The sequence below is a fragment of the Perognathus longimembris genome, chromosome 12 (assembly GCF_023159225.1).
Source record: "Perognathus longimembris pacificus isolate PPM17 chromosome 12, ASM2315922v1, whole genome shotgun sequence".
Taxonomy (NCBI): Eukaryota; Metazoa; Chordata; class Mammalia; order Rodentia; family Heteromyidae; genus Perognathus; species Perognathus longimembris.
In genome coordinates, this window is record NC_063172.1 from 15,930,503 (window position 1) to 15,956,970 (window position 26,468).

General features: G+C 37.8%; 1 protein-coding gene across 1 annotated transcript in view; it reads right to left on the bottom strand.

Annotated features, from left to right (window-relative positions):
* Window positions 1-3,253: 3,253 nt before the first annotated feature.
* Window positions 3,254-26,468, bottom strand: part of Colec10 (collectin subfamily member 10) — a 35,197-nt gene continuing 11,982 nt past the window's right edge. Inside the window, exons 2-6 of the mRNA XM_048358903.1 lie at window positions 20,877-20,948; window positions 17,524-17,595; window positions 7,049-7,102; window positions 5,409-5,504; window positions 3,254-3,686 (exon numbers count right to left, since the gene is read on the bottom strand). Coding sequence (XP_048214860.1) covers window positions 3,295-3,686; window positions 5,409-5,504; window positions 7,049-7,102; window positions 17,524-17,595; window positions 20,877-20,948 — 686 coding nt within the window. The 3' untranslated portion in view covers window positions 3,254-3,294. The remainder of the gene's footprint in view (window positions 3,687-5,408; window positions 5,505-7,048; window positions 7,103-17,523; window positions 17,596-20,876; window positions 20,949-26,468) is intronic.

Consider the following 26,468-nt stretch of genomic DNA (forward strand, 5'->3'; position numbering starts at 1 on the left):
CAATGCAAATAAATAATGGCAAGTAACTGATATAGCTGGATTTTTTTTTTTTTTGTCAGTCATGCGGCTTGAACTCTGGGCTTCAGCACTGTCCCTGAGCTCTTCAGCTCAAGACTAGTACTCTAGTGATTGGGAATAATTAGTACAGGTTTAGGCAAGTCATAGCAGAGCATCACAAGGCCCAATAGCTAAGATGATGCTAAGTGAAATGAACTCCATGTTATGGAAACAATTGTTATATCACAGTTGTAACTACTTTCAACATCCTATGTGTATCTGTAGCTTCTATTATTGATGATGTTCTTGTATCACATTCCTGTGGTTGTACCTACACTATCTCTGTAATCTTATCTGAGTATATTGGAAACCGTGTTTACTGGTATTGGAAGTAGGAAATTCAAAGGGAATACCAAATTTGAGAGACACAGGGTAAAAAAAAGAGAAACAACTACAAAAGCAATACTTGCAAAACTGTTTGGTGTAAGTGAATTGAACACTTCCGGGGGGCGGGGAGGGAAAAGGGGGGAGGGAGGGGGGTATGAGGGACAAGGTAACAAACAGTACAAGAAATGTATCCAATGCCTAACGTATGAAACTGTAACCTCTCTGTACATCAGTTTGATAATAAAAATTTGAAGAAAAAAAAAAAAGACTAGTACTCTACCACTTGAGTCACAGCGCCACTTCTGGTTTTCTGGTGGTTAGTTGGAGATAAGAGTCTCACGGAATTTTCTGTTTAGGCTGGCTTTGAACTATGATCCTTAGGTCTCAGCCTCCTGAGTAGCTAGGATTACAAGCGTGAGCCACCAGTGCCTGGCTTATAGTTGGATATTAATATTAAAAAGATGTAACTTAAAAATATTTCTTCCAAGCAATGTTACATGATAAATTCTATCTTTTGAAGCTTTGCAATGTTCTCTTGGAAGTATCCACAGCAAAGATGAGTGATTGAGAGAACCTACCATTAATATTATAACATTCACAGCATAAATGGTAGCAGTCAAAATATTCTCAAAATATATTCAGACTTTGGTGAACTTAAGACCAGTAAGGATACACATCCTAATGAAAGGCAACCCTAGACATTGATTGCTGCCTTTTCCCTTTTTCCTCTTTGATCCCTTTCTTTCCCTTCATGCATTTCTATGTGTTTCTTCTCATGATCCTGACTGACATTCTGCTGAAGGATATTGACTTTGAGCTTGCTGTCCTGTTTTATCATTAACCTGCCAGCTTTCCAAGTATCCTATGCTACATTCTCAAAAGAGACGAAGTCACTTGTTCAATTACCTGATAAATGTTAAGTGATTAACAAGTTCCTATTATTTAGTTGAATTGAATAAGGTATTCATGGGGAAACCTTGACTTTGACTGCATCATATGCTAATGACAGTCTATATGGTTAGAAGTTCACAGCTTTCCCCCAGAGGTCAATAAATAGAAAGCTCATAATTTTGGCTAGTAGACATTTGGATGACTCAAAATTAGAAATGATCAGTCACTAGCACTTAAAAATACATGATGTTCCAACTTTCTGACTTCTGTTGAGGTGTCAGACACACAACAACGCCATCTCCTGAGAGGCTGAGAAACCATCACCTTCTTCAGAAGGACAAGCTGTGTGCAGTATCTTAAGCCCCTCACTTGTTCTACTATATTTACTGACATCATTTGATTCTTGCAGGATCTGAATTTTGAACCATGTGGAACCCACAAAACTAATTGCATTAAAATTGACATCAAAACCAGTTAGTCATGTGCAAAATCACCCCCTGAATGGTTTAAGGAGAACATATGTAATTGATCTGTTTTTTTTTTACGTCATTAACCATGTCACAAACAACAGCTGAAACAGTAGTTTAAAAGGAGATACTATAGGGGCTGGGGATATAGCCTAGTGGCAAGAGTGCCTGCCTCGGATACACAAGGCCCTAGGTTCGATTCCCCAGCACCACATATACAGAAAACGGCCAGAAGCGGCGCTGTGGCTCAAGTGGCAGAGTGCTAGCCTTGAGCGGGAAGAAGCCAGGGACAGTGCTCAGGCCCTGAGTCCAAGGCCCAGGACTGGCCAAAAAAAAAAAAAAAAAAAAAAAAAAGGAGATACTATAGAGTTTCATCGAATTGTTTTATTATTAAGTGCAAAATAAAAGCATTTTTGAGGTGGAATCTTCAGTTCAATGGAGAATTTGACTGATTCATTACATGTAGATTCTACAGATGTTCCAAACTCCATGTCTGGAACATTTCTGTGATGTGTCAAAGCAGCAGAAAGCATATCACTAGTATAGGGTTTATAAAATATAAACGTATGAAGAGTACGGGGCATTCCAGGAGCACTCACCAGGAGTGACATTTTAAAAAGAATGAGGAGGGGGCTGGAGACTTAACCATAGTAGCAACTTGAAGCCTATAGAACTTCATGAAGGCTCTACAACCTTCCCTTACCTCATTCTCCATGCTCTAAGGGAGGAAAGTCTACATGAATAAATTTATGATATTGAAAAATAGAGCCAAGTGAATAGCGAAGAACAGGTAGCATGAAGGCTACAAAATATGCTGTATGGACACAAAGGTCCTTTTCTTTTTTTCTGTTTCGATATTGAGAGTTCCCCTTTACTTAAGTCACAGCGGTTAATGTGAAGGGATCTGAGTTGAAGGTTTGGGCCCAAAGAAAATGGCTGCATGGAAAGCAGAAGCCACAAAGACAGACTTTGTGATCCACATGGTTTAGAGCATGCCCGTAAATTATTCTCAGGTTTTGGGTTGAGGCTTAAAAAAAAAAAATGCAACATAAGGAACTTTCATAGTGTGAGGAGTCAAATAATTGAATTCAAAGATAGCTAATACCTTGACTTTCCTCACAGAGGGCCTTCCTATTTATGTCTGACTTCCAGCAACGTTAGCCTAATTATCATCATCACCATCACCAACAAGGAGGCAATTGTCCACTGTGAATCCGGCTCTAAGTAGAGCTGGCAGAACTAGTGAATCCAGAACATTCTGTATGAGATGTAGACAGAGATCTTCATTCATTCATTCATTCATTCACTCATTCATTCATCCATCCAAGCTCTCTTTCTGTGACCTGGGGCGCTGTGGGGTCAATGATTTGTATGAAAACGTCCAATTTGTCACAGCCTGGCATGGCCGCGGAGAACGCAAACGTCAGCTTCAAATGTCTTAGGAGCTCTGCACCCGCACAAACTTAGTGTCATTGGAAAGACAAGGATGGATAAAAGTCAATGTGGTGGTAAGTCACAGGGACAGATGAAATTATGTGAGCAGTAAAGGGAATTATTTTTTCTTCTTGACAAACTCGCAGACGAAGTACATGGGGAGATGGCACCCCGTGTCGTTCCACCGGCCGGAGCTCAACATCTCCACACAGTCCTCCTGACCGTAGGGGTCACTGGGCTCCCCCTCCTTCCAGTTGCTATAGTTCTGCAGTGGAGTGTTGTCAGTGAACACAAACTGCCCTTCCCTCTCAAGGTCATTTACCCCAATGAATACCCGGAAGAAGCCACTCTTGGAAACGTAGTCAGCGATGAGGTTGTTGACGGCTTCATCCTTGGGCATGGCTAGCATCCCACCCCGGATCCTGCAGTGCGTCACAGATTCCCTGTAGTTCTTCTCTTCCTGCACGATGTAGTAGAATTTCTCCTCCGTTTCCCTGATCCCAGCTATGACTGCAGGGAGGAGAAAAATACCATTAGGCATCTAGAAAAGGGAAAAGGCATAGGTATCTATACTATGAACAGATCGAAATTAACTAGTTTAGGATTCAGGAATTCGTTTTACAAGACCCAGTTGTGAGGTAGTGACTCATTTGATTTCTTCTTGTTTTTTGTCATGATCACGTTTATTGTATTTCATCCATATTGTCTCCCAACCTGGCTTTCTTTCATTTCCATTACTCTTATTCTTGGAAAGTCTTCTTACCACCTTTTCACCTGGGAAATTCTGATTTGTCTTTTAGAGCTGCTATCTGGATTTTGCTGCTAGCAGTTGTGGGGCCTCATGTGTTCTTCCCCGGGGGCCTTGTGCTTTTTTTTTTCCCCTCTCATACAGCACTCAGCACATTTCACATTAATTGTCTGCATTTGTTTCTCCTCTACCCAGCTGTGAATATTTGAAGATGATGCCCATGTCTTTGCATCTCTTCAACTTAAGTGCTTGGAACATACCAGGAGAGTATACATGCTTATTGTACTGACATCAAATAATATAGAGGTTAGTATGAGTTGCTCTGGGGCACGTTCTTGGACTGGGAACATGTACATGGATTGAGATCATCCTTACTTCATCCTGATACAACAGGAACACTGAGCTATGGACTGAGCTTCAGGTGAGAACTAGCTGCCCAGAATCATCCTGAGCTCTTATGAGGGCATGCACACTTGGACCCCTATATACATACATTTTGGAATCCATAACTTTCATTCATACAAAAATCCACAACCAGTAAAATGTAGCAAACTGATTTTCTACGTTGTATCTATTAAGACTGGCTTATTCTTGGCAGCCTATGTCAAATCAGACATAGAAAATTCAATATGCATTATCATCAGAGCTTTAATTAAAGTGACTTTGATATAGAGTATCTACTATGTCTTTAGCATTACAAGATGGCTATGAATGCGAGACAGTATTCCCGTGCTTGCAATAATGTACAGTATATATACCAGGATAACACTAACTAAAAATATCACAAAATGAAATCAGTTATAAGAATAGTGATAACAGGGCCCTTAAGAACTGTCTCAGAATAAAATACCTATGATCATTCTAATTTAAAGACTTTACTGCTTATTATTGTGGGGAAACAGACAAAGGATAATAAAAATGGTTGTTGAAAAACTTAGGGAAGCACCGATTCATGATACCTGTACTATTGGTCGAAGAGCCAGGAACAAATTTCCATTCCACTATTCATTAGATGTGTGTCTATTTTCCACAAAGTATCAATGTAAGCATAGAACCCATATCATGACAATTATTGTAAAGACTCTGAGACAATAGTATTTGTTATAAAAAAAAACCCCAAGTAACTACTTAACAAAGTAGTTATTATTGTCATTACCATTTCCCATTTTTTTCAAATATGATGTGATCCTAGTTATCCCTTTTTCTTCCTAAGTTACAATTTGCTAAAGTCTTCTCTTTTCTCCATTCCCTTCTCTTAGGAAAATCCCTTTGTGTTAGTAGGCAATGCACAAATACATGAACCTACATAGTGGACCTGAAAATCCTGGAGTCTGAGTGGATAATTAGCATTGCGAGAGGCCTTTCAGCTAAGGATATTAGCTTCAATGGGCCTTAGCCCAACCCAAGTATTTCAGTCTAGCAAACGAACTTTTGAAAGACTAAACTGGTAAGATATACAAAGCAAAAGAAAAAAATATGTTTACCATTCTTGACAAACTTCATGGATTTCTTCAGTCGAGCAACACTTATCTCTAGTTGTCCAACCACTTTCCTGTATCTTCCACAGTCACAGATAGTACCTTGTAAATGATAAGAATGGGTAATTCAACTTGGGATGCAGACTAGATGGAATGAACATTTTCTCTCTTTCTAGTATCTTCTGTCTTTTTCATGTCTTGCCAGATTGTTCTACGAATGACTACACATTGATCATTTTGTTAAATATGATTCCTTAATTTATATTATGTTTTAGGAATTCAGAAAATACCTTTTTAAATGCTTGAAATAAGGTAAAAAGCATTCTGAACTAGAATTTTTAAAAAGAAGAATAAATATTACAACCACCCCACACACTTCCTAGACCATTTGGCATTTTTGTTGAACACAGAACTTGTTTGTTCAACCTCAGAATGAAATTCTCTACAGCTTCCTTCAAACATGCTTGCAACCAGACTTTTGTTCTGTTATTGCATTATTCACTAGCTCACACAGCGCTCCCAAGATAGAAGAAACTTCTCATGATTGAATCAAAGGTTCATTTGGGTTACCCATACGAAGTATAACTTGCGTTTTTCAAGGACTGTGTAAATTCTGTATGTAGATTGAGTTTACTGTTTGAAAAGCCACTAGTTCAGTTTGTGAGCTGATTGTGACTTTAAGGAGTCATTCATTTTCTTTACTCACCTAGCTTTCCAACCATGTAGCACCATTAGTATGAGAGAGGAGCAGTGATGGGACAAATTACATAACAGCAATCCATTCTCCTGATTGTTACATGTAAATATTCCCATTTCCCTTCATCAGTAGTATGACATTTGGGGAAGGGAAGGGAAACAACGAAATGGTAAGACTAAAGGCAGAGAGCGAACCATTGCAACAGTGATACTCAGAAGGCAATATGTTGGAAATGAATTTTACAACTAGGGGGAGTGGCCGGGGGGAGGGAAAGTGTACTCACTGCCTTACATAAGTAACTGTAACCCCTTTGTACATCACCTTGACAATAACATTAAATTAAAAAAGAATAAATACAGCATATGACAGAAAGAAAATAAATATCAGTCTTAACTTATACACAGTTTTAGATAAATACAAAGAATGTAAAAATGAATTAGTCTTCATTAGGCCAGGGTCAACAGAAACAAGGGAAATGCCCAGAAACAATCTGCCTTATTTCCCCATGCAACACATTGAAAAGATGACACGTGGGCTAAGTGAGGGAATCTCCCTGGTCATGGAGAGCAGGCACTGTACCCAGGGGTCCTTTCTGGGTCAGGCCAGCTTGTGGGTGGCCAACCACAGGCCAGCATTTGGTTGAAAGGCTAGGCATTATGAGGTATGGGCAGGCTCTGGTGTAGACTCCTTTGGGTCCTAGAGAGGACAAAGGGCCCAGTCAGCTTCTCACCTGAGCTAGTCTGGGATGGAAAGTATCCTTCTCTCCTCCTTTAGGACTTGGAAAACCATCCATACATAGAAAGGAAGGTTCTTTTCCTTCCTTTCCTCTGTCCAAGGTAAATAACATTGGACACAGAAAGGAGTTTTGTTTTTCTATAAAAGGATGTTCATTTGGGGGATGAACAACATATTCTGAATGATGCCAGAAAATGAACCTGCCAATACCTACCTGCCTTGCCTTTGTTTCCAGGCACACCAAGCAAACCCTTTTCTCCTTTTTCACCTGAATAAAAACAAAGCAGAACAAAAAAGCAATTGTGAAAAATCATGATGCATTAAAATGGTGAACTGCATCAAGTAGTTAAGGTCTTACCTATCTAAAATATCAGAGGAAATACTTTTCCAGATTTCATTTGCTGTCTCTCTAATATGCTTCAGTTCTATATAAAATTTGCTTTAGAATTGGTTGCACAGACAGAATTAATCAAAGGAGTCCTAATTTATTTGGAGTGAATGTTGAATTCCAGCAAGGTGCTTAAGAAACATTTGAATTAGTAACATAATGTATCCTGATTTTTAACAAGGCTAATACAATTCGTGGCATGTTTTTAATTTAAAAGATACTGTTGGTTTACAAATACAGATCAATTGGCTAGTAAATTTCAGTGTCTAAGTTTTAGTATGCACCAATTTATTCTATGTGGCTTTTGTGCTTGGATTTAGAAACACACACATTATTCTCTTTCAGTTCAACAAATATTTACTATTTACTTTGTGAAAGACATTAGGGTCAGTGCCTGGAGAACATATACAGAGAAACAAGGTTAAACTCTCTGAAAGAGTTCACAATTTACAGAAGAATTGTGATATAGGCACATATCTGTACTGTAAAGTCATATCAAATGGAGTATATTGTATTGAAATGTCAAACTTGGTGATTTTTCTTTTCTGCTCTCTGTATCTGGCACTTTTCTTAGTCAGTTGGAGGCATCTAAAAAGCAATTCTCAAAGGAATCAGGATTTTTGAAACAGAGAGAAAGGTATGTTGTTTTGTTTGTTTTGTGTTTGAAATTCACATCAGACACAATAATTGAAAGAAAAAAAGCTTCTTATTTATAAGAAATAATATTTTGCTTTAGGATCAAAAGAGAAGTGAAACAGAGCTGTAGGTGTCAATGGGGAACTAGAGAAGAATAAGAAAAAAACTTTTGAAAAGCAAACATAGGTTGCAGTCAGCTAGGCTGAGAGTGTGGAGTTATTCTGATAACAATTGGATACAAGTCAATGAACTGGACACCTGATCCAAGAAGGTAATATGAAGGAGAGGTGCGCGAGCATGGGGGTTCTGCCAAATTTCACTCTTCTGGAGCAACAGGAAGAATGTGTAAGCTCCCCTCCAAGAACTGTACAGTTTTTTGTGTCACTTGTATTAAGGAGGCCCATTACCTATTCTTCATAGCACCATTTGATGAGTGCTTTTATTTGAAATCCCTTACATATTAAAGAAGAAATGCCTGCTGCTGCTGTATGCATTTCTAGAGCCTTTCAAAACTGGTTCATGTGGAACTTTTATTTTTCCAGGGATGTAAGACATTCAGGTGCTTCCCAAACAAAGAAAAAGGTCCTTGAAATCCCGAGTGGATTTCAGTGTGGAAGATACTCAGGTACTTCCCAAATAGAAGGAAAAAAATCCTTCCACGCTGAAATCTGAAAGGATTTTGGTATGGAAGGGAAAGTCTCTGCACTTGTACTTAGATTCGACAAGATAGGAGTAAAGTCTATGATAATAGAATGTGATCAGTTCTGCAAGAGATACTGAACAAAGATAATATACCCTAAGAGTGAGCTAGAAGAGTTAATGCTCAATTGTAAGGATGAAGGAAATGATTGACATTTGAACTGGGCTAACGAAAGCTTCAGCAGTAGAAACTAGTAGAGAGGGCATGAGAAAGTCTAACGGTGTAACTGAGGGAATAAGTATGGAAATATGACAAACACATTTCAGAGGAAGATTGATCTGCTCACAGTTTTTGCCAACAAATCCTTTATTTCCTTACATGTAAATTAGAAAAGATCAAAACAGACTTTGAGCATAGATTAGTGGAAGAAAGAGAAAGAGAACATGTGTTTCCTAAATGCAAATGAATTGCCAACTATCATTCTGCCCACTTTACATATATTATCTTATGAAAGCCTGTGGGCTAGGTACTGTGATTATCTCTATTCTACTATTGCAGGATCTGAGGGTCAGAGAGGTAAGTGATTTGTTCAAGGACAGCCAACAATTAAATTCCAGTGCTGATATCCAAACACAGTCAGTTCTGATCCCTTGGGTTATGGTGCTTTCCAAATGAGTTGAGCGATCCCATAATCAGGGAAGGCAGAATGTTTGAAAAAAGTTATGAAAGTGAAATAGCTAGGACAAAAAATCAAAGACCATATGATCTCACTCATAAATGGAATTTAAAAGTTGGTCTCATAGATGTAAAGTGGAATAATGGTTACTAGAGGGTGAAGAGAGTAGGAGAAAGGAGTTGGGAGAGATTGGTGAAGTGTATTCACAGTGAGGAAGAATCAGTTCTGTGTTCTATTATGCAGCCTGGTAACTATAGCCAATGGTAATGTGTTGTACTCTTCAAAATAGCTAGATCTTGAATGCTCTCACAACAAACAATGTTTAAGGTGAAGGATATGCTAATTATGCAAACTGGATTATTGCACAATATGTATGTATACTAAAATATCACATTGTATCCCATAAATATAGATAATTAAGTGTCAAATAAGAATAAAATAAAACAAAAACTTTGAAAAAATACCAGTCCTTATCAGCAAAAGCAATAAAGATTTGGAAATGATAGAGGCTAAATTTATTATGATTATTAAGTGGTTGTACAAATAGGTTATATAATTCCATATGCCAGGCTATGAGTACAGTGCATCTTGATCAGGTTAAAAAATTAAGTTATTTCTTATCATTTAAATTTTCTTTGTAGGTGTATTCCTTTTATTACAATATGGATTAAATATTGATTCTTGTTCTGTTGTGATCCTAGTTTTGCCTAATTCTATAATAAGCATAAATAAGGGGTCCACTCTTACCTGGGATTTTGCTTTCCATGGTTGCAGTTACCTGTGGTCAATTATGGTCCCAAAGTGTGAAATGGAAAAATCCAGAAATAAATAATTTATACATTTGAAACTGCATACCATTCGGAGGAGCTCAAGGCCATCCTGGTCCATCCTGCCTGAAATGGGACTCATTCCTTTTCTCAGTAGATCCATATAGACACACACATGCACCCATATCACATATGCTTTCCACCCCATAGTCCATTTACAATCATTTCAGTCATCAGCCAGATTTTCATCCTATTACAACGAGCTCTTATGTGGCAGCATCATCCGATGCCACAGTGCCAATGTCGTTTACTGCACTTATCTCATTATGCAGGCATTGCATCATCTCAGAACATCTCAAGAAAGATGAACACATCACAATAAGATACTTGAGAGCGAGGGTAAAGACAAAGAACTGCACTCACATAGCTTTTACTAGAGTCTATAGTTATAATCGTCGTATTTTTGGTATTGCTGTCACTCTTACCCTGTTCAGTTGTTTTTCTGACAGTCATGGGGCTTGAACTCTGGGCCTGGGCTCTGTCCCTGAGCAATTCAACTCAAGGCTAGTGATCTACTATTTGAACCATGGTGCCACTTCCGGTTAATTGGTGGTTAATTGGAGATAAGAGTCTCAGGGACTTTCCTGCCTCGGCTGGCTTCAAACTGCGAACCTCAGATCTCAGCCTCCTGAGTAGCTGGGATTGTAGGGGTGAACCACCGATGCCCGGCACTCTGTTCAATGATAATAATGTTTAAAATAATTTTTACTGTAAAGGTGATGTGCAGAGGGTTACACAAGTCAGGCATTGAGTACATTTCTTTTAGGATAGTGTCACCCCTTCCCTCATTTTCTCTCTGCATTTTCTCTCTCGGGGCCCCTTGCCCACTCCCCACACTGAAATCCTTGGATTTTCCATTGGGAGAAGAGACTGCAATATTTGCTTTGGAAGATCATGTGTTTTTAAGGAAATAAAAATACACAGACAAGAACAAAAAGATTGGCACTGTCATGTGCTAATGTATTGAAATCAACTCAAAGTCCTTGAGGTAGTCAGAAAAGAAAAGGAGGCCTGGATTACAGCAGAGAAGGCTATGTTAAAGCGTAGGCACTCATCCTGATCTAAGAAATATGGGAAAGAGCTTTTGAATTAGTATGTATTTTCTTTCTTTTCGCCCCCGGAGAAGATGGAAAGACTGTGATTACTTCTCAGTATTTTGATATGAATTCTTTTACCTTTCTGAAAAACTGGTACATCAAAGCAATCTGATTGGTAGAGACCAGGAAGTCTCAGAATATAAAGTTTACCTTCTGGCTCTATCATTTAATAGCTAAATGTAAACAGGTTATTTAATTTCCCTAAGTCACCATCCCTTCATCTTTTAAATGGAAATAATGCTACCTCAGATGGTAAGATAACATGAGACTACGTTAGACTATCTTACAATGAGGTCAGTACTGGGCTTGACTCAGAAGATGCTCAACATTAGCACTGGTTCCCCAACTCTGAGCTAAGGTAAAGGATGAAATTCCATACATTTAGCTAGTTCAAAGAGGGTTTGGGCTTTGTTGGCCCATTTCTGAAAAACTAATCATAGCGTGAAGTCATCCACAGAAACTTATCTTGGTCCATGAATGGGAATATGTCTGTAATAACTGTCTTAAGTTTGAAGAATTAGAGCTCACATCCAAACACATTTAAAAAAATCATAATACTTACAGTGTAAAAAGATTATGGACCTTAAGTCAAACATTTATTTTGCTATGGGACTGAATTTACCCATCTAAATCATTCTTATTTCTTACTCCCGAGATGAACTATTGATATCCAGAAAGCTACCCTACAAGGGCCAACAGTAAGGTTGGCCTAGAAAGTTGAGATTAATCTGAGTCAGTGAAAAACTTCGAAGGACCATAGTCAGAATGAACACAATAAATTTTGAAGTGCAGATTAAAAATGAAATTAATCCCAGTGAGCCAGAGCACTGTATCTCATTTTTTTTTAAATTCAAGACATGCTCGTAAATTTTGATGGCAGGTGTCTGGAGGATAAGGAAATCTTAGTAGTCATTGCTAGAAATTCATGTTAAGGGAAAGTGGTATTCATAGGAATAAGAGTAGAAAAGGAATCCACAGTTTGGGAAATATGTTTTCCATTCTCTCTCTCTCTTTCACACACACACACACACACACACACACACACGCACACACACACACTTATTTGTTTATAAAGTTCTGGGGATCAACCCCAGGACACTGTGCAGACTATGCAAGCATGCTACCATTGGGCTATATTCCTATTTTCTTTTTGTTTGGTCATGGGGTTTGAGCTCAGTGCCTGGGCACTGTCCTGGGGCTTTTGTGCTCAAGTCTAGCATTCTACACTTTAAGCCACAGCCCTACTTCTGGTTTTCTGGTAGTTATTTGGAGATAAGAGTCTCACAGACTTTCCTGCTCCAGCTGTCTTTAAACTGTGATCCTCAGATCTAAGTCTCTTGAGTAGCTAGGATTATAGGTATGAACCACAAGTGCCTGGCACATACCTCATTTTTTTTTTGGCACACTCAGTTCCACAAATTTTTAGAAAGTTTCTAGTACATAGTAGGCATTAAGATAAAATTAGGATTTCAAAGATGGGAGATATGCATATATATATATATATATATATATATATATATATATATAAACAAACATACCTATTAACTCTTTTTGATAGAAACTCACAACCTATATGGGAAACACACAAGCTAACCCACCATGACAGTGGCAGAGGTAGACACTAGGTATTAGGAACCTGAGACTTAGAAGAAGAATTAGCCTGAAGGAGACAAATTTAGTTAACCTTATCATTTCCAGATGGTTTCCTTCTCAAGAGTTTAGCTGATTTCTGTAATCTATTTCTCTGTCATTTTCTCCTGTGAGTATTAAAACTTACCTGAAGATAACTGCCCCCCCCCAACTCTTCTTGGAGACAAATTTCAAACTTGACACATCCAAATCGAGGAAAAGGCAATATCCAGTGAGTCACTGAGCTATGAAGGTCTTAAATTCTGGAGATCTTTACAGCAGTGCTGTTCCCACCATTCCTGATCTGTTTAGATGTAAATCTTTTACTGGATACCCACGAATCTTGTAACCCTTTCTGTGATTTCTTGTTCATTCTCAGACAGCTCTTTAATGAATGGAAAGTCTAACAGATTCCTGCTGGTTAGTTTTCTTTTTTGGTTATTGTTCTCATGTCTTGTCTAAAAAACATGGCTTACTCCTTGGATCAAATACAGACTTAAAATTGGGTGCTGGTGGCTCAGGCTTATAATCTTAATTACTCAAGAGGCTGAGAACTGAGGATTCAAGTTTGAAGCCAGCCCAGGTAGAAAAGTCCTTGAGATTCCTATCTCAAGTACAGTACTCAGAAAAAGCCAGAAGTGGCACTGTAGTTCAAATGGTAGAACATTAGCCTTGAGCACAAATGCTCAGTGACAGTACTCAGGCCCTGAGTTCAAGCCCCAGGACCAGCATGCACACCCAAATCTACAACCCCTCCACTCTCCCTCCCTCTCTCTCCTTCCCTCCTTCTCCCCCACCCCAGTCTCTCTCTCCTTCTCTCCCTCTCCCCTGCCCCTGTCTCTCTCTCTCATCCCTCCCCCCACAACTTCTAGAAGCATTATTGTTTAACTTTTCAATTTCATATCTATAAAGGTTTATATCTACAAAGGGAAAGAGAATAACAAAATGGTGAAACAAAGGACAAAGGGTGAACCAATGCAACAGTGATACTCACAAGACACTATGCTGGAAATGAACTTTACAACTTGGAGGGAGCGGAAGGGGGAAGGGGGGGTAAGAGAAAAATGAAGGGGGTAACAGTGCTTGGCAAGAAATGTACTCATTGCCTTACTTATGTAACTGTAACCCCTCTGTAAAACACCTGTACAATAAAATTTTTAAATAGTTTATGTCTACAAATCACTGACTTTTAGAGTGCTACCTATGTGCTCAGATTCTTATTTTTAACATGAATATACTGTTAACACAGGACCTTCATTTCCCATTGCAGAATAAACTCAAACTGTGTAAGTCAAGTTTGGCAGTCTGTTTCTGGCTTCTATCAATATCTTTTGTTTTATTTGTCTATCACAACACCATCTTAATGGTTTGCTTTTATAATGAATGCTCAACTGCAGTAATTTATGTCTTCCACCTTTGTTTTTACTTTTGAAGACTATCTTGGGTATTTTAAATCTTTTTCACTTATGCATAAAATTTGAATTGGCTTATCAATTGCCAAAATAATAGTTCTGAGATTTTGATTGAAATCCTATTGAAACTATAGATCAATTTGAGATGCATAAGTATATTAATATTATTCAATCTTGTAATCAATAACATAGATTTATCTACTTTTTCTCAAAAATACTTTATTTTGTTGGGTCTATTGTGGAGGCATTATTCAAGTTTTACTAGGTTTGGTAATTTCATAATATGATAAATGTTTTGTTTTAATTCGTTGTTTGATTTATTTCTACATAGGAACAAAAATAGATGTTTTCGGTATATTTGATTATCTCAAAAAGCTTCTCTATACAAATAGTTTATCTGTGGATCATTTTGAATTTTCTAGGCATGGAATTCATTGCAGATAATGATCCTGTTCTTACGTTTTTCTTTCTCATATTTCTTGCTTTGTCTAGAATCTCATTGCCAAATGCTGATTAGAATTTGTGATAGAAGATTGTGCTGACTTCATTCCCAATCTTAGTATGTCACTATTGAATATAATTTAAGTAGATTTTTGTTATTACTGATATTTCTTTTATGATTAAGTATGTTTCCTACTATTTCTATTTTGCTACACTTTTTTTTTCCAGTCATGGGGCTTGAATTTGGGCCTGGGTGCTACCCCTGATCTCTTCTTGCTCAAGGCTGGTGCTCCACCACAGCCACATCTCCACTTCCAGTTTTCTAGTGATTAAATGGAGAGAAGAGTTACACTGACTTCTCTGCCCCAGTTGGCTTTGAACCAAGATCCTCAGATCTCAGCCTTCTGTGTAACTAGGATTAGAGATGTGAGCCACTACTACCCAACTTTAGCTACACTTTTAACAAATGAAAAAGTATATGACTAATTAAAGCTTTTCAATTTTTCTGGAGTTATAATAAAATACTGGACATATTCTTGGGATACTGTTCTTGGAAAGCCTCAAATATCAACTCACATTGAACATTTCTCTACTCGAGCCTTTTATTCTTTGCTCACTTAGGAATTCATATGTATCTTGTGGTAAATAGAGTGTAGAACACATAGCTTACTTTAGTGGGGTTCCCTCCTATTCCAGAGCATGGCTCCTAAAGTCCTATTCATTTGGGACATTCCCTTATTCCTTCAAATATGATTTGATGTGGGGGGTGATCAACTAGTCCTAGTTATCAGAGTCATTAACCTAAGTAGGCCAGTCTCTCAAAACCTGTAGCTGAAGTCTGAATTTTATCTCCAATAGTAAGCATTAAAATTATCCTCACATTTGCAACTTGTTATTGATGTGTAAATTAAGAATATAGTCAAATCTCAGAAGAAAGCCCTACAATTTTCAAGACTAGCTTCTATTTATACAACTGCATTTCTTGTTCTGGATGTCCCAGAACTCTGGCTTAGCATTTTCATATTATGGCTTTGGACAAATCTACACAGTAAGTAGTAGAATTCTTGGAGGCTATTTACTAAAATTGCACTTGTTTTCAATAACTTAACTGTGCATGGAAATAACCTGACACTACATAAATATATTTCATTTGGTCTAAAATCAAATATTTCACCACATAAACTCATTTCAGGTAGTTCCTGTAATACTTGTATCTGCCTCAAACTACTCAGATGATGGAAGGAATCTGGTGTAGAAGGTGGTGGTCTTAATCCATGTTCAGGGGTGGGTAATATTACCTCAAAGATGTAAATGTGAGTTGATTGTGTGTGTATATATACATATATCTCCATTTTAAAAGTATATGAAGCATAGGTTCTACAACAATTCTACCAAAAAGAAATGAAGTATAGGGCTGGGAATGTGGCTTAGAGGTAGAATGCTTGCCTAGCATTCATGAAGCCATGGGTTCGATTCCTTAGCACCACATAAAAAAAGCCAAAAGTGGTGCTGTGGCTCAAGTGATAAGAGTGCTAGCCTTGAGCAAAAGGAAGCCAGGGACAGTGCTCAGGCCCTGAGTTTAAGCCCTAGAACAGACAACAACAACAATAATCAAAATCAAGTATAAAAATTTTTAAAGGTACTTTCACTTTCCTATTTAAAGTCAAAATATTAATGAAATTATACTTTCAATTGAAAAAATATTATATATAAATAAACATAAAGGCTATAGATAATATCAAACCATGGGGAGAGTCAATTAGGAAAGATAGGTCTAAGCAGTCTATTCATAAAATTGTGGAGAGTCACTGTTTTAACTAGTTGGGGATATACTGTCTTACTTTACAAATTTTACCTAGACATATGGCTATGTGAATCCATTGCTAAGGCTTCTCCTAGTTTTTGATAAGAATCCGTGCAATGCAAGAGTAAACTTTGGGTTGGCTTCCCTAGCTTCATGATAAAACCACTGGGCACAGTCTGCAGCCAGAGGTGTGGGTTATGAAGTGCTTCTGTAACTCTTCTACATCTACAAAGACTTAGCTTTTTTATATGTGTGTGCCAGTCCTGGGGCTTGAACTCAGGGCCTACGCACTGCCCATGAAATTAAACATAGAACTAACTACCCTATATTCCAGCAATTCCACTCTTGGGCATTTACCAAATCCATTACAGATTCACTGGCACAGCCATGTTTATTGTGGCACTATTCACCATAGCCAAGGTAGAAAACCAGCCAAATGCCCCCCAATGGATGAATGGACCAACAAGATGCAGTATATATACACAATGGAATTTTACTCATTCATTAGAAAGAATGATATTGTACCATTTGTAAAAGAAATGGAAAGACTTGGAAAAATTATATTAAGTGAAGTAACTCAGGCCCAGAAAGACAGGTTTTCCCTTATATTGGAAGGTAGATTTAGCTTACAAACTCATAAGTAAGTATGTTGGGTGGTATACAAGTGTATACAAATATATTAACTAAAATATGGTAGATTAAAGAGAGATCTCAAATAGTGTAATTCCTTGGAAAGACCAAATCGAGGTTGAGCAAAATAAAATACCAGGAAGTGGGTACTCAAAAAGGGTGGGGACAAGGTAAAAGAGAGTAGATGAATGAAGAAGAGTGGAGATAGGAAATGCAGTCTAGAATCCAATGTATAACATACAAAGTTGAGAAGAGCAAGAGAAGGTGTGGAAGGAGGAGGATTAGGTGAGAATGTTGAAAGCAGTGACAATGTGATCAAGATATATTGTCTTCACAAAGTGCTTTGTTAAATGGCAACTCCTTTATACAACTACTTAAAGATAATCATAAAATATTTTTTTTTAAAAAGAAAGAACAAAGTAGTGTTTTCGTGACATAAAAGGCTTACAAGTATGTGATGTGCACAATTTTATGTCATTTGCTACTGGAAAATAGTAAAGACAGTTTACCCTTCTGGCCCATTGGCCCAGACTTGCCAATACTGCCCTGTTCTCCTCTGTCTCCGAGTTCTCCTTTGAGTCCTGAAAAAGCAAAGCATGACATGTTTATATCATAAGATTTTCAGTTTCTTTTAAACATGCAAATAACAAGATGTTCACTAAAAGGAAAAAGCAAAAAGTATGTTTTCCCAACTGTGATAGCCAATCTACACACTCTGCTCTATCATCTATTTCCAAAGTTATAATTATGTATTGAAATGTCAGTGGAGATGAGAATCTGTTCATGATGATGTTGCAGTCCCTACTGATGCAGTATTTCTAGAATGACCCATCAGAAAATGCTCTAAAGGTTAGAGATGGGGATGAGTGGAGAGGTTTTTTACTCTGTTCTGGAGCTATTCATTTCTAGATTCATCTGGGTCTTGCTTTGGGATGCCTTCTCTTCTCTTTTGACAGTTTTGGTCACTTTAAAATGGGAGAAGAGAATGTGTGTGCGATCATGAAACCCAGTGAACTGAGAGAGGAGAGATCATCAATTTACTCTACAATTTACTTTTCTAGATATATCCATTTCCTTGCAAATGACATATTGTTTTTCTTGATGGATGAATAAAACTCCATTATATGCATATATCCACACACATCTATGATATATATATATATATCATATGTAAGTATATATGTAAATATGTATGAATATACATACATGTGTATATGTATATATACACATATATATGCATATATCTCATATTTTTTTGATCCATTTGTCCATTTCAGAGAGACTGGGCATAACAATGGTGAATTATGCCTTGCTGAGGTTTATTTTTTCAAATTTTTATTATCAAACTGATGTACAGAGAGGTTACAGTTTCATATGTTAGGCATTGGATTTCTTGTATTGTTTGTTACCTTGTCTCTCATTCCCCCCTCCCTCCTCCCACTTTACCTTTCCCCCCATGAGGTGTTCAGTTCACTTACACCAAACAGTTTTGCAAGTATTGCTTTTGTAGTTGTTTGTCTTTTTTTACCCTGTGTCTCTCAATTTTGGTATTCCCTCTCAATTTCCTACTTCTAATACCAGTATACACGGTTTCCAATATACTCAGATAAGATTACAGAGATAGTGTAGCTACAACCACAGGAAGGTGATACAAGAACATCATCATTAGTAGAAGATACAGATACACATGGGATGTTGAAAGTAGTTACAACTGTGATATAATAATCGTTTCCATAACATGGAGTTCATTTCACTTAGCATCATCTTATGTGATCATAAGGGTATAGCTATTGGGCTCTTGTGATCATCTGCTGTGACTTGCCTAAACCTGTGCTAATTATTCCCAGTAAGGGAGACCATAGAGTCCATGTTTCTTTGGGTCTGGCTCACTTCACTTAATATAATTTTTTTCCAAGTCCTTCCATTTCCTTACAAATAGGGCAATGTCATTCTTTCTGATAGAGGCATAAAATTCCATTGTGTATATGTACCACATTTTCCTGATCCATTTGTCTACTGAGGGGCATCTGGGTTGGTTCCAGATTCTAGCAATAACAAATTGCGCTGTGATGAACATTGTTGTGCTGGTGGCTTTACTATGATTTTGTTTGTGGTTTTTTTGATAGATACCCAAAAGTGGGGTTGCTGGGTCATAGGGGAGTTCTATATTTAGCCTTCTGCGGAATCTCCATACTGCTTGCCATAGTGGCTGAACCAGTTTACATTCGCACCAACAATGAAGTAGGGTTTCCTTTTGGCCACATCCCCTCCAACAATTGTTATTGTTAGTTTCTTGATATATGTTATTCTTGATATATGTTATTCTTACTGGGGTGAGATGGAATCTCAATGTTATTTTGATTTGCATTTCTTTTATGGCCAGTGATGTAGAGCAATTTTTCATATGTCTCTTGGCCATTCTCATTTCCTCATCAGAGAAGTCTCTTTGTAAGTTTTTAGCCCACTTGATGAGGGGGCTATTGGTTCTTTGCGGTTTTCTTTTGGAGGAAGGTAAATTTTTTAGTTCTGTATATATTTTAGATATGAGGCCTTTGTCTGTTGGCCTTGCTGAGTTTTTAATAAGAAGTTTATTTTCTGGTATCCTGAAGCTCTTCTAAAATTTCTTCTTATTTTGTTTTTTAAAAATGAAAATCTTACAATATTTACCACAAAAACCTTCTGAGTTTGACATAGACATTTATGTAATGAATTGAAATCAGTATTTCTCAACATGCGGCTTTAGTAGGGCAGTGAATCTTCACACCTTTGAAGTATTATTCAATTACACAAATAATAAGATCGTGTTCTCTGCAGGAAAATGAATGGAGCCAGAAATCCTCTTGAAACACTAAGAAAGATTCAGAAAGACAAACTTCACACATTTTCTCTCATGTGCAGAATCTAGATAAAAATATGACATAAACTCAAAAGTGGGACTCTTGGTGCAGGAAATCAATGCGAGGGAGCTAGTAGGAAGGAGAAAGGAGAGAGTGGTGGAAGGTGAATAGGACTCAAGTACATTATCAGCATAAAACTCACGAAAATTGCCTGTTAAAAAGAGAGGGAGAAGGATGTTAAAAAAGAATGTTAGAGATAAGCAAATTTAATTAAAGCATATTGTATGCATGTATGGGCACGGCACAATGAAACCCTTTTGAACAATTATTACAAGCTAATAAAAACCATTAGTTTGAGATTTTAACATGTGGTCCAGGCAAACCATATGGATAGTGGCTGGCAGAGAATCAAGTATTCAGAGGATATATACGTATATAATCTAACTCAGAGCAACGCACCAGTGAGCTTTGCTGTTGGCTTTACAGTGAATATATCCCTTAATAGATTACATATTCTTTTGATCTCTTTTGCTTCAACTCCCTCCACTACCCCCCCCCCATTTCCCCCACTATGCTCTCCATTTCTATAAAGAAGATGACTTTAAATAAAGGGAACTTGGGAAATGATGAATGTACCAGTGGATCAGATAGTTTTGTCTGTCACCCTTTAAAAAAAAAAATCCCTCTTTTAACTCTAGGCCAGTTAGAGGCACTAGCATGGGTGCAGCTTCTGACAGGAGACCCAGCTAGGAACATAGAGATGTTTCTTAAAATGTCATTTCTTAGATATTCCCAGAGAATGCTTTGGTGGGTTCATAGAATTCCCTACTCTGTGCAGCTCTAGTGATGTGACTTGCAAAATGTTTTATTTTTATTGACAGGAAAGCTTAGAAATTCTGGGATGGTGACTGAATTAAAGGTGTCCTCAGGGCAAAGGGCATTATCAAACTGCTGATTTCCAACATCAGGGCCAGGAGAGAGAACATTTCCATATTACAGGGTCAGTTTTACATGGGGTTACCTACCTTTTGGCCCTTTGCGTCCCACTTTACCATCCTTTCCCTCTTCTCCTGGATCTCCTTTCTCCCCATCATCTCCTTTTAAAAAAATAGAAAATGAGAGAGAATTGAAGAGCTGTAATGTAATCCTAAGCAAGTTCTCACTGAGGGCACGTGAATATCATTAGATTCCACCTAGAAACTCAGATGTGACAATGAATCTAGGTCACATGAATTGGAAACTCACATGACATCTGTTTCTCCAACTTTTCTCCACATTCGCTGTATGTTTGAAAACCCTAAAATTATAAGTATGGATCAAGTAGCAAAAACACAGGAGACTGGGACTAGGGAACAGGTTTGTACAATGCAGTTGTATGAGAATCGTGACTGTCGTAGGCATAGTAAGCAGAGTGAATTTCAGTGCCTGCACAATAAAAACAGACTGAATAAATTACTTAAGGAAAGGTATGCTGGATTATGAGTCAGAAGTTTCCATTAGTCATTAATATATGGAGCAAATCTTTGGTAAATTGTTGCTTGGGCTTATTGACTTTGAAATATAGACATAAGTCCCAGCTCCCCAGGTGCTTTTTGGAAGAACTTGAGCATACGTTATTTTTCTCATCTCACTTTCCTTCCTTGTAAATTGAATTAATAATAGTTACCAGAGTAGGTTACATTCCAGAAGTTGAAGTCAGATAATACATAGAAGACCTGGGACCTGATTAGGACTCTGCAAAGTTATTGTGTTCCGTATTCTGCAGTTTCCACATCCTTTGTGTGGAATATTACCTGCCCTCTTCACTTTGCCCAGTTGTTTTAGGATAAACACAGTAAGCATCTGAATGTGCTTTGAAAACACAGAGTGCAACATTCACAATATTATACTGACATTATCACCATGACAATCTCAGGACATGAAGTGCTTCTATTCACCACTGTAGGAAAGATGGAGAAATTTCCAAAGACAAAAAGGAATAAAGTTCCTGGGGCTAGACAGCTCAGAGGAAAGGAAGAAAAGATGTTCACTGAATTCTCCAGAAAAGAAAAACAGTGAGATAAAGGACAAAGGACAAACCAGTGCAACAAGAATACTCACAAGACAATATGTTGGAAATTAACTGTACAACGTGGTGTGGGAGGGGATAGGGGAGAGGGAAAGTGGAATAAAAATGAAGGAGGGAGTAACAATTGTAACAAGAAATGAACTCATTACCTTGTGTATGTAACTGTAACCCCTCTGTACATCACCTTGACAATAAAATTAAATGCAAAAAAAGAAAAACATACATAGTGACACTCTGTATTTTCTGAGAGCAGAATGTGAAAATTTTGTGAATGATGACTTGGATTTGCATGTTGCAAGATTGGCCAATCATAGTGTTTCACAAGAGCTCTTTCTGGGAAAGACTTTCAAAAAGATGCACAGATGATTTCTATTGTCAACCCAGAAGGGTGAAAGGTTGAACCATGGGACACTTTTCTAGCCAAAATTACCAATGAATGTGTATTGAGCAATGATAATGTGTGCTAGGCACTAAGTTAAAGACTTGGCATGAAATCATCATGGTAGTTCTAGGAGATGGACACAGCCATTGTTCAATTTTATAAACAGAAAAAAAGAACCCAAAGTCCCTATGGTGCCTGCTAATTCTGGAGTTTGATAGTGGTTGAATGGGGATTCAAGACCATTTATATTTCTGCCTCACCAGATCCCTAACATAAATCACTTGGTCTTAGAGCCAGGCTCCATGACACTTAGCAGATGGTAGATTTTAGAGAATTAGGCACTTGGTTAAGTTTTCAGGGAGAAAAGGGGAGATATAGAAAATAATAACATTGTTTTGTAATCTTTGAAACAAGAAAGATGGTGGTAAAAGAAAAGGAAAAAAAAACTTAGCTATTATCTCAATGATTTAATTCAGAAGAAATGCACCTCCGGGCAGATATTCACCTTTGAGACCTGGCTCTGCTGCTATCAGATTGAGAGATCTTTACTTTTCTGAGCCTTGTTTCACTCATTTGTAAAATGAACAAGATAACATTTTTTTTCCCAGAAGTGATTTTTTCCCCCCTTTAGGAAGCAATTCCTATCAAACTATAAGCTGAGCTATATTCTCTTTCTAATGACTTATGTTGGTTAAGATATCAACCTGACTTACATAACTGTAACCCTTCTGTACATCACCTCTACAATAACAATAAAATATATTTAAAAAATAGATACCACTTAGAACTCAATGGATCTGTTTATCCCTCACAATCTCCTGTGGTCCAATGGATGGCTAGGACCCTAATAATTCATCCTAGCACATCAAGCATTTAGCACAGTCATTGAGTCTGATTGTTCAATAAGTGTAGCACAGTTGGATATATTTTGTGTGAACCACAAACCATTTTACAAATGTAATAATGGTGTGACGGAGTACGATGGTTCAGTGTGTTCTTAGCAGTTGACATGCACTCTATCATTTCATTCCCTTCTATGACCATGGAGATGGATGGATCCTTCTTAGTTCCATTTTATGAAGGAGGAAATTGGGTCAAGGTCGGGTGACTTAATTTATGTAGGGTCACATGGCTTATAATTGGTAAAGACAGGATTCAAACCCAGGCATTTTTCTTTAGAAGAAATCCATGTTCTGAACAAGCTGTGTGATTTGGAATAAATTCCTAGCTTACTATTTCTGTATGGTGGTTTGGTAGCGGTGTACTGGACCTAAAGACGTGTCCCTGTTCACCAAAGGGCAGGATTTTAACACCACATGGATGTGGATATTGGTGCCATTATACGTTTCCCTCCTCCTTTTCCCTAGGAGATTTGCAAGCAAATGTCTAGCTGGGGGTGGTGATCAGATGAGAGACACAGGCATCTGCTGCTTCCTGTGGCTCCAGATAGAAATGTGGGCAGGGGAACATGGAATTACTGTTCTTGTGACCTATGACCCATGTGGTTACATCCAGCCTGGTGGAGAGCAAAAGGCTGGCAGAAGTGAAGCAAACAACTTGCGTCCTTGCCTTCAGCCCAGGTCCTGTTCATTTGATCTCTGGGACTTTGCTTTAATGAGAACAGAAGAGAGACATGAAAGCGAGCTTTGGAAAAGATCCCCTACATGGTTCACAGTTGTCTGCTTTTATCCTTTTGGCAATATTTCATTGGATTAGTAGGGCTATTTAGACTTCCTTTCCTTCATTTAAAAATAGCCACTTACATTTGAAAATTAGATGAAAAGATATAAACTCATTTCAATTTCATACAAATGATTTGTTTGGACCCTCCAGGCCACTAGCTTGCCAGCTGTGATAATCTCTTCAGAATTCCAGCAGAGCGCCCAATTGACAAAATTCTCTTAGGTAGGACTTTTTTTTCTCTTTTCTGTTTTTCCCACACATACAAAAAAGCTCTTCTAAAACGATATTCTTTTGAAAACTCAGGTTGGTGCCCTGTACTCAAAGGAAGTAATTATTAAAAAAAATAGTGCATTCGTTTTGGAAATGCTGAAGATAAGTCACTGGTTTTGGAAATGCTGAAGATAATTCACTGGAAATAATTGAGAAACTAGGGGAAAGTTGTTAGCAATCTTTCTCTTGATCAACCTTAGAACAGAACGGAAGAGGTGTCCTTTATTAATTGGGTCTAAAATATATATCCTCCTGAGGTTTATTTGCATCATCTTTCCAAATATGCCAGCTGCAGATTCGATTTGGAAATTTCAGTAGTCATATCATTATTGTACAGACTTCTCATGTACACTAGATATACTAATGGGGCATGCAGTAGACATTATTCTTTCCGTTCACACTAATGAAATAGTTGGGCCTCCTGCAAACTTGTGATGTTTGTCTTTTCCCCATTCACTCTGTTTATCACTCCTCTGTTGCCCTCACTCACCTCCCTACGTGTCTTGAGTCTGTCACCTCAGTCATTCCTCATGACTCTCTTAACAGCCCAGGCAGTGTAGTGTCAAGCTCTCTGGAGCAAGGTATTGCTTCTTTGAGTCTCCTTCTCCTCATCCACAGACTAAAGCACATTACACCTGATTCACGGGATTCTTGTCAATTACAGTAACTCCTTTAATGGATGAAAAGCATTCAACATAGCTCATTTAGCAAACCTCTGATTTTGGCTCTAATTAGAAAAGAATAGATGTATAACAGTGATTATTTCTTTGTATTCAACCTAACCTATATCTATTACTTACTTTGGGGTTTTTTTTGTTGTTGTTTTTTTTTGGTTTCAAGTACTGGGACTTGAACTCAGGGCCTGGGTTCGATCCCTGAGCTTTTGCCCTCAAGGCTACCGTTCTACAACTTAAGCCTCAGCTCCACTTCTGGGTGTGTTTTTTTTGTTTGTTTGTTTGTTTTAACTAATTGGAGATAGAAGTCTCACTGACTTTCTTGTTCAGTCTGGCTTGGAAGTGTGATCTTCCAATCCCAGCCTCTTGAAGAGCTAAGATTAAAGGTATGAGACACTAGTACCCAACTCCATTATTTACTTTTTTATTTGACTATGTATTTTACTCTGTACTATGAAAAATTTCTCACTCTTATAGATGAAAACCATAACAATTAGCATGGTGTCATTACTTTTACCTGTTTATTTTGCTGATTTAGAAACAATTCAAATTATACACATGGCATATCTTCCTTAAATACTTCAGTAAATGTCTCTAAAAGACAGAAACATTCTTCTCTTCAAGCATACTACCATTATAATAATTTTATGTGTTCTTTTTGTTTTGTTTTGTTTTGTTTTTTTGGCCAGTTCTGGGCCTTGGACTCAGGGCCTGAGCACTGTCCCTGGCTTCTTTTTGCTCAAGGCTAGCACTCTACCACTTGAGCCACAGCGCCATCTCTGGCCTTTTCTATATATGTGGTGCTGAGGAATTGAACCCAGGGCTTCATGTATATGGGGCAAACACTCTTGCCACTAGGCCATATTCCCAGCCCCCATTTTATGTTTTAATGGGCTGCAGAGATTTGCTAAAATTACTTTCATAGAGTTCTGTTGATCTCATTTATCTTGAGACACCTACACTACATATGATCTGGTTAATAAAAGATAAAATTCAAGCACTTAGAAAGAGAAGCAGAAAACCACAAGACTAAACCAAGTTCTTCAGGAACAAATCACGATAAAGAATTCAATTTTCTCATCAGAAAGAACTACTAATAGATTAAAAAAAAACTTCTCTTGAACAGAGTGGTTGGAGGAGGACAATTTTCCACTGGCCATTTATTGAAAACTATAGTTACCTAGTAATATATTGATAAAGCCCATGGGCTATAACTTTATATGTCTTAAGTCCATGTTCTCACTAAATTGCTTACCAGCTGATGTAGCCTGTGTGTCGCTGGGAAATGACCTGGAGGAGGATTGTGAGAGCCCCTGCCCTTTCCTCTTCTCTTGCTTCCTGATTGCGAGATAAAATTTGCTGGGGTATGTATGCCCTTTTAGCTGGTCCACTCATGCCCCCTTCAGACACCTACAGGCAATTCATTGACTCAATTGTGGATGGAACCTTGAAAAGAAGAGTGCAAATAATCCCTTCCTCTTTACATATCAATGATGTCAGGCATTTTGTCACTGAAACAGAAAGGTGACTGATAGGCTGG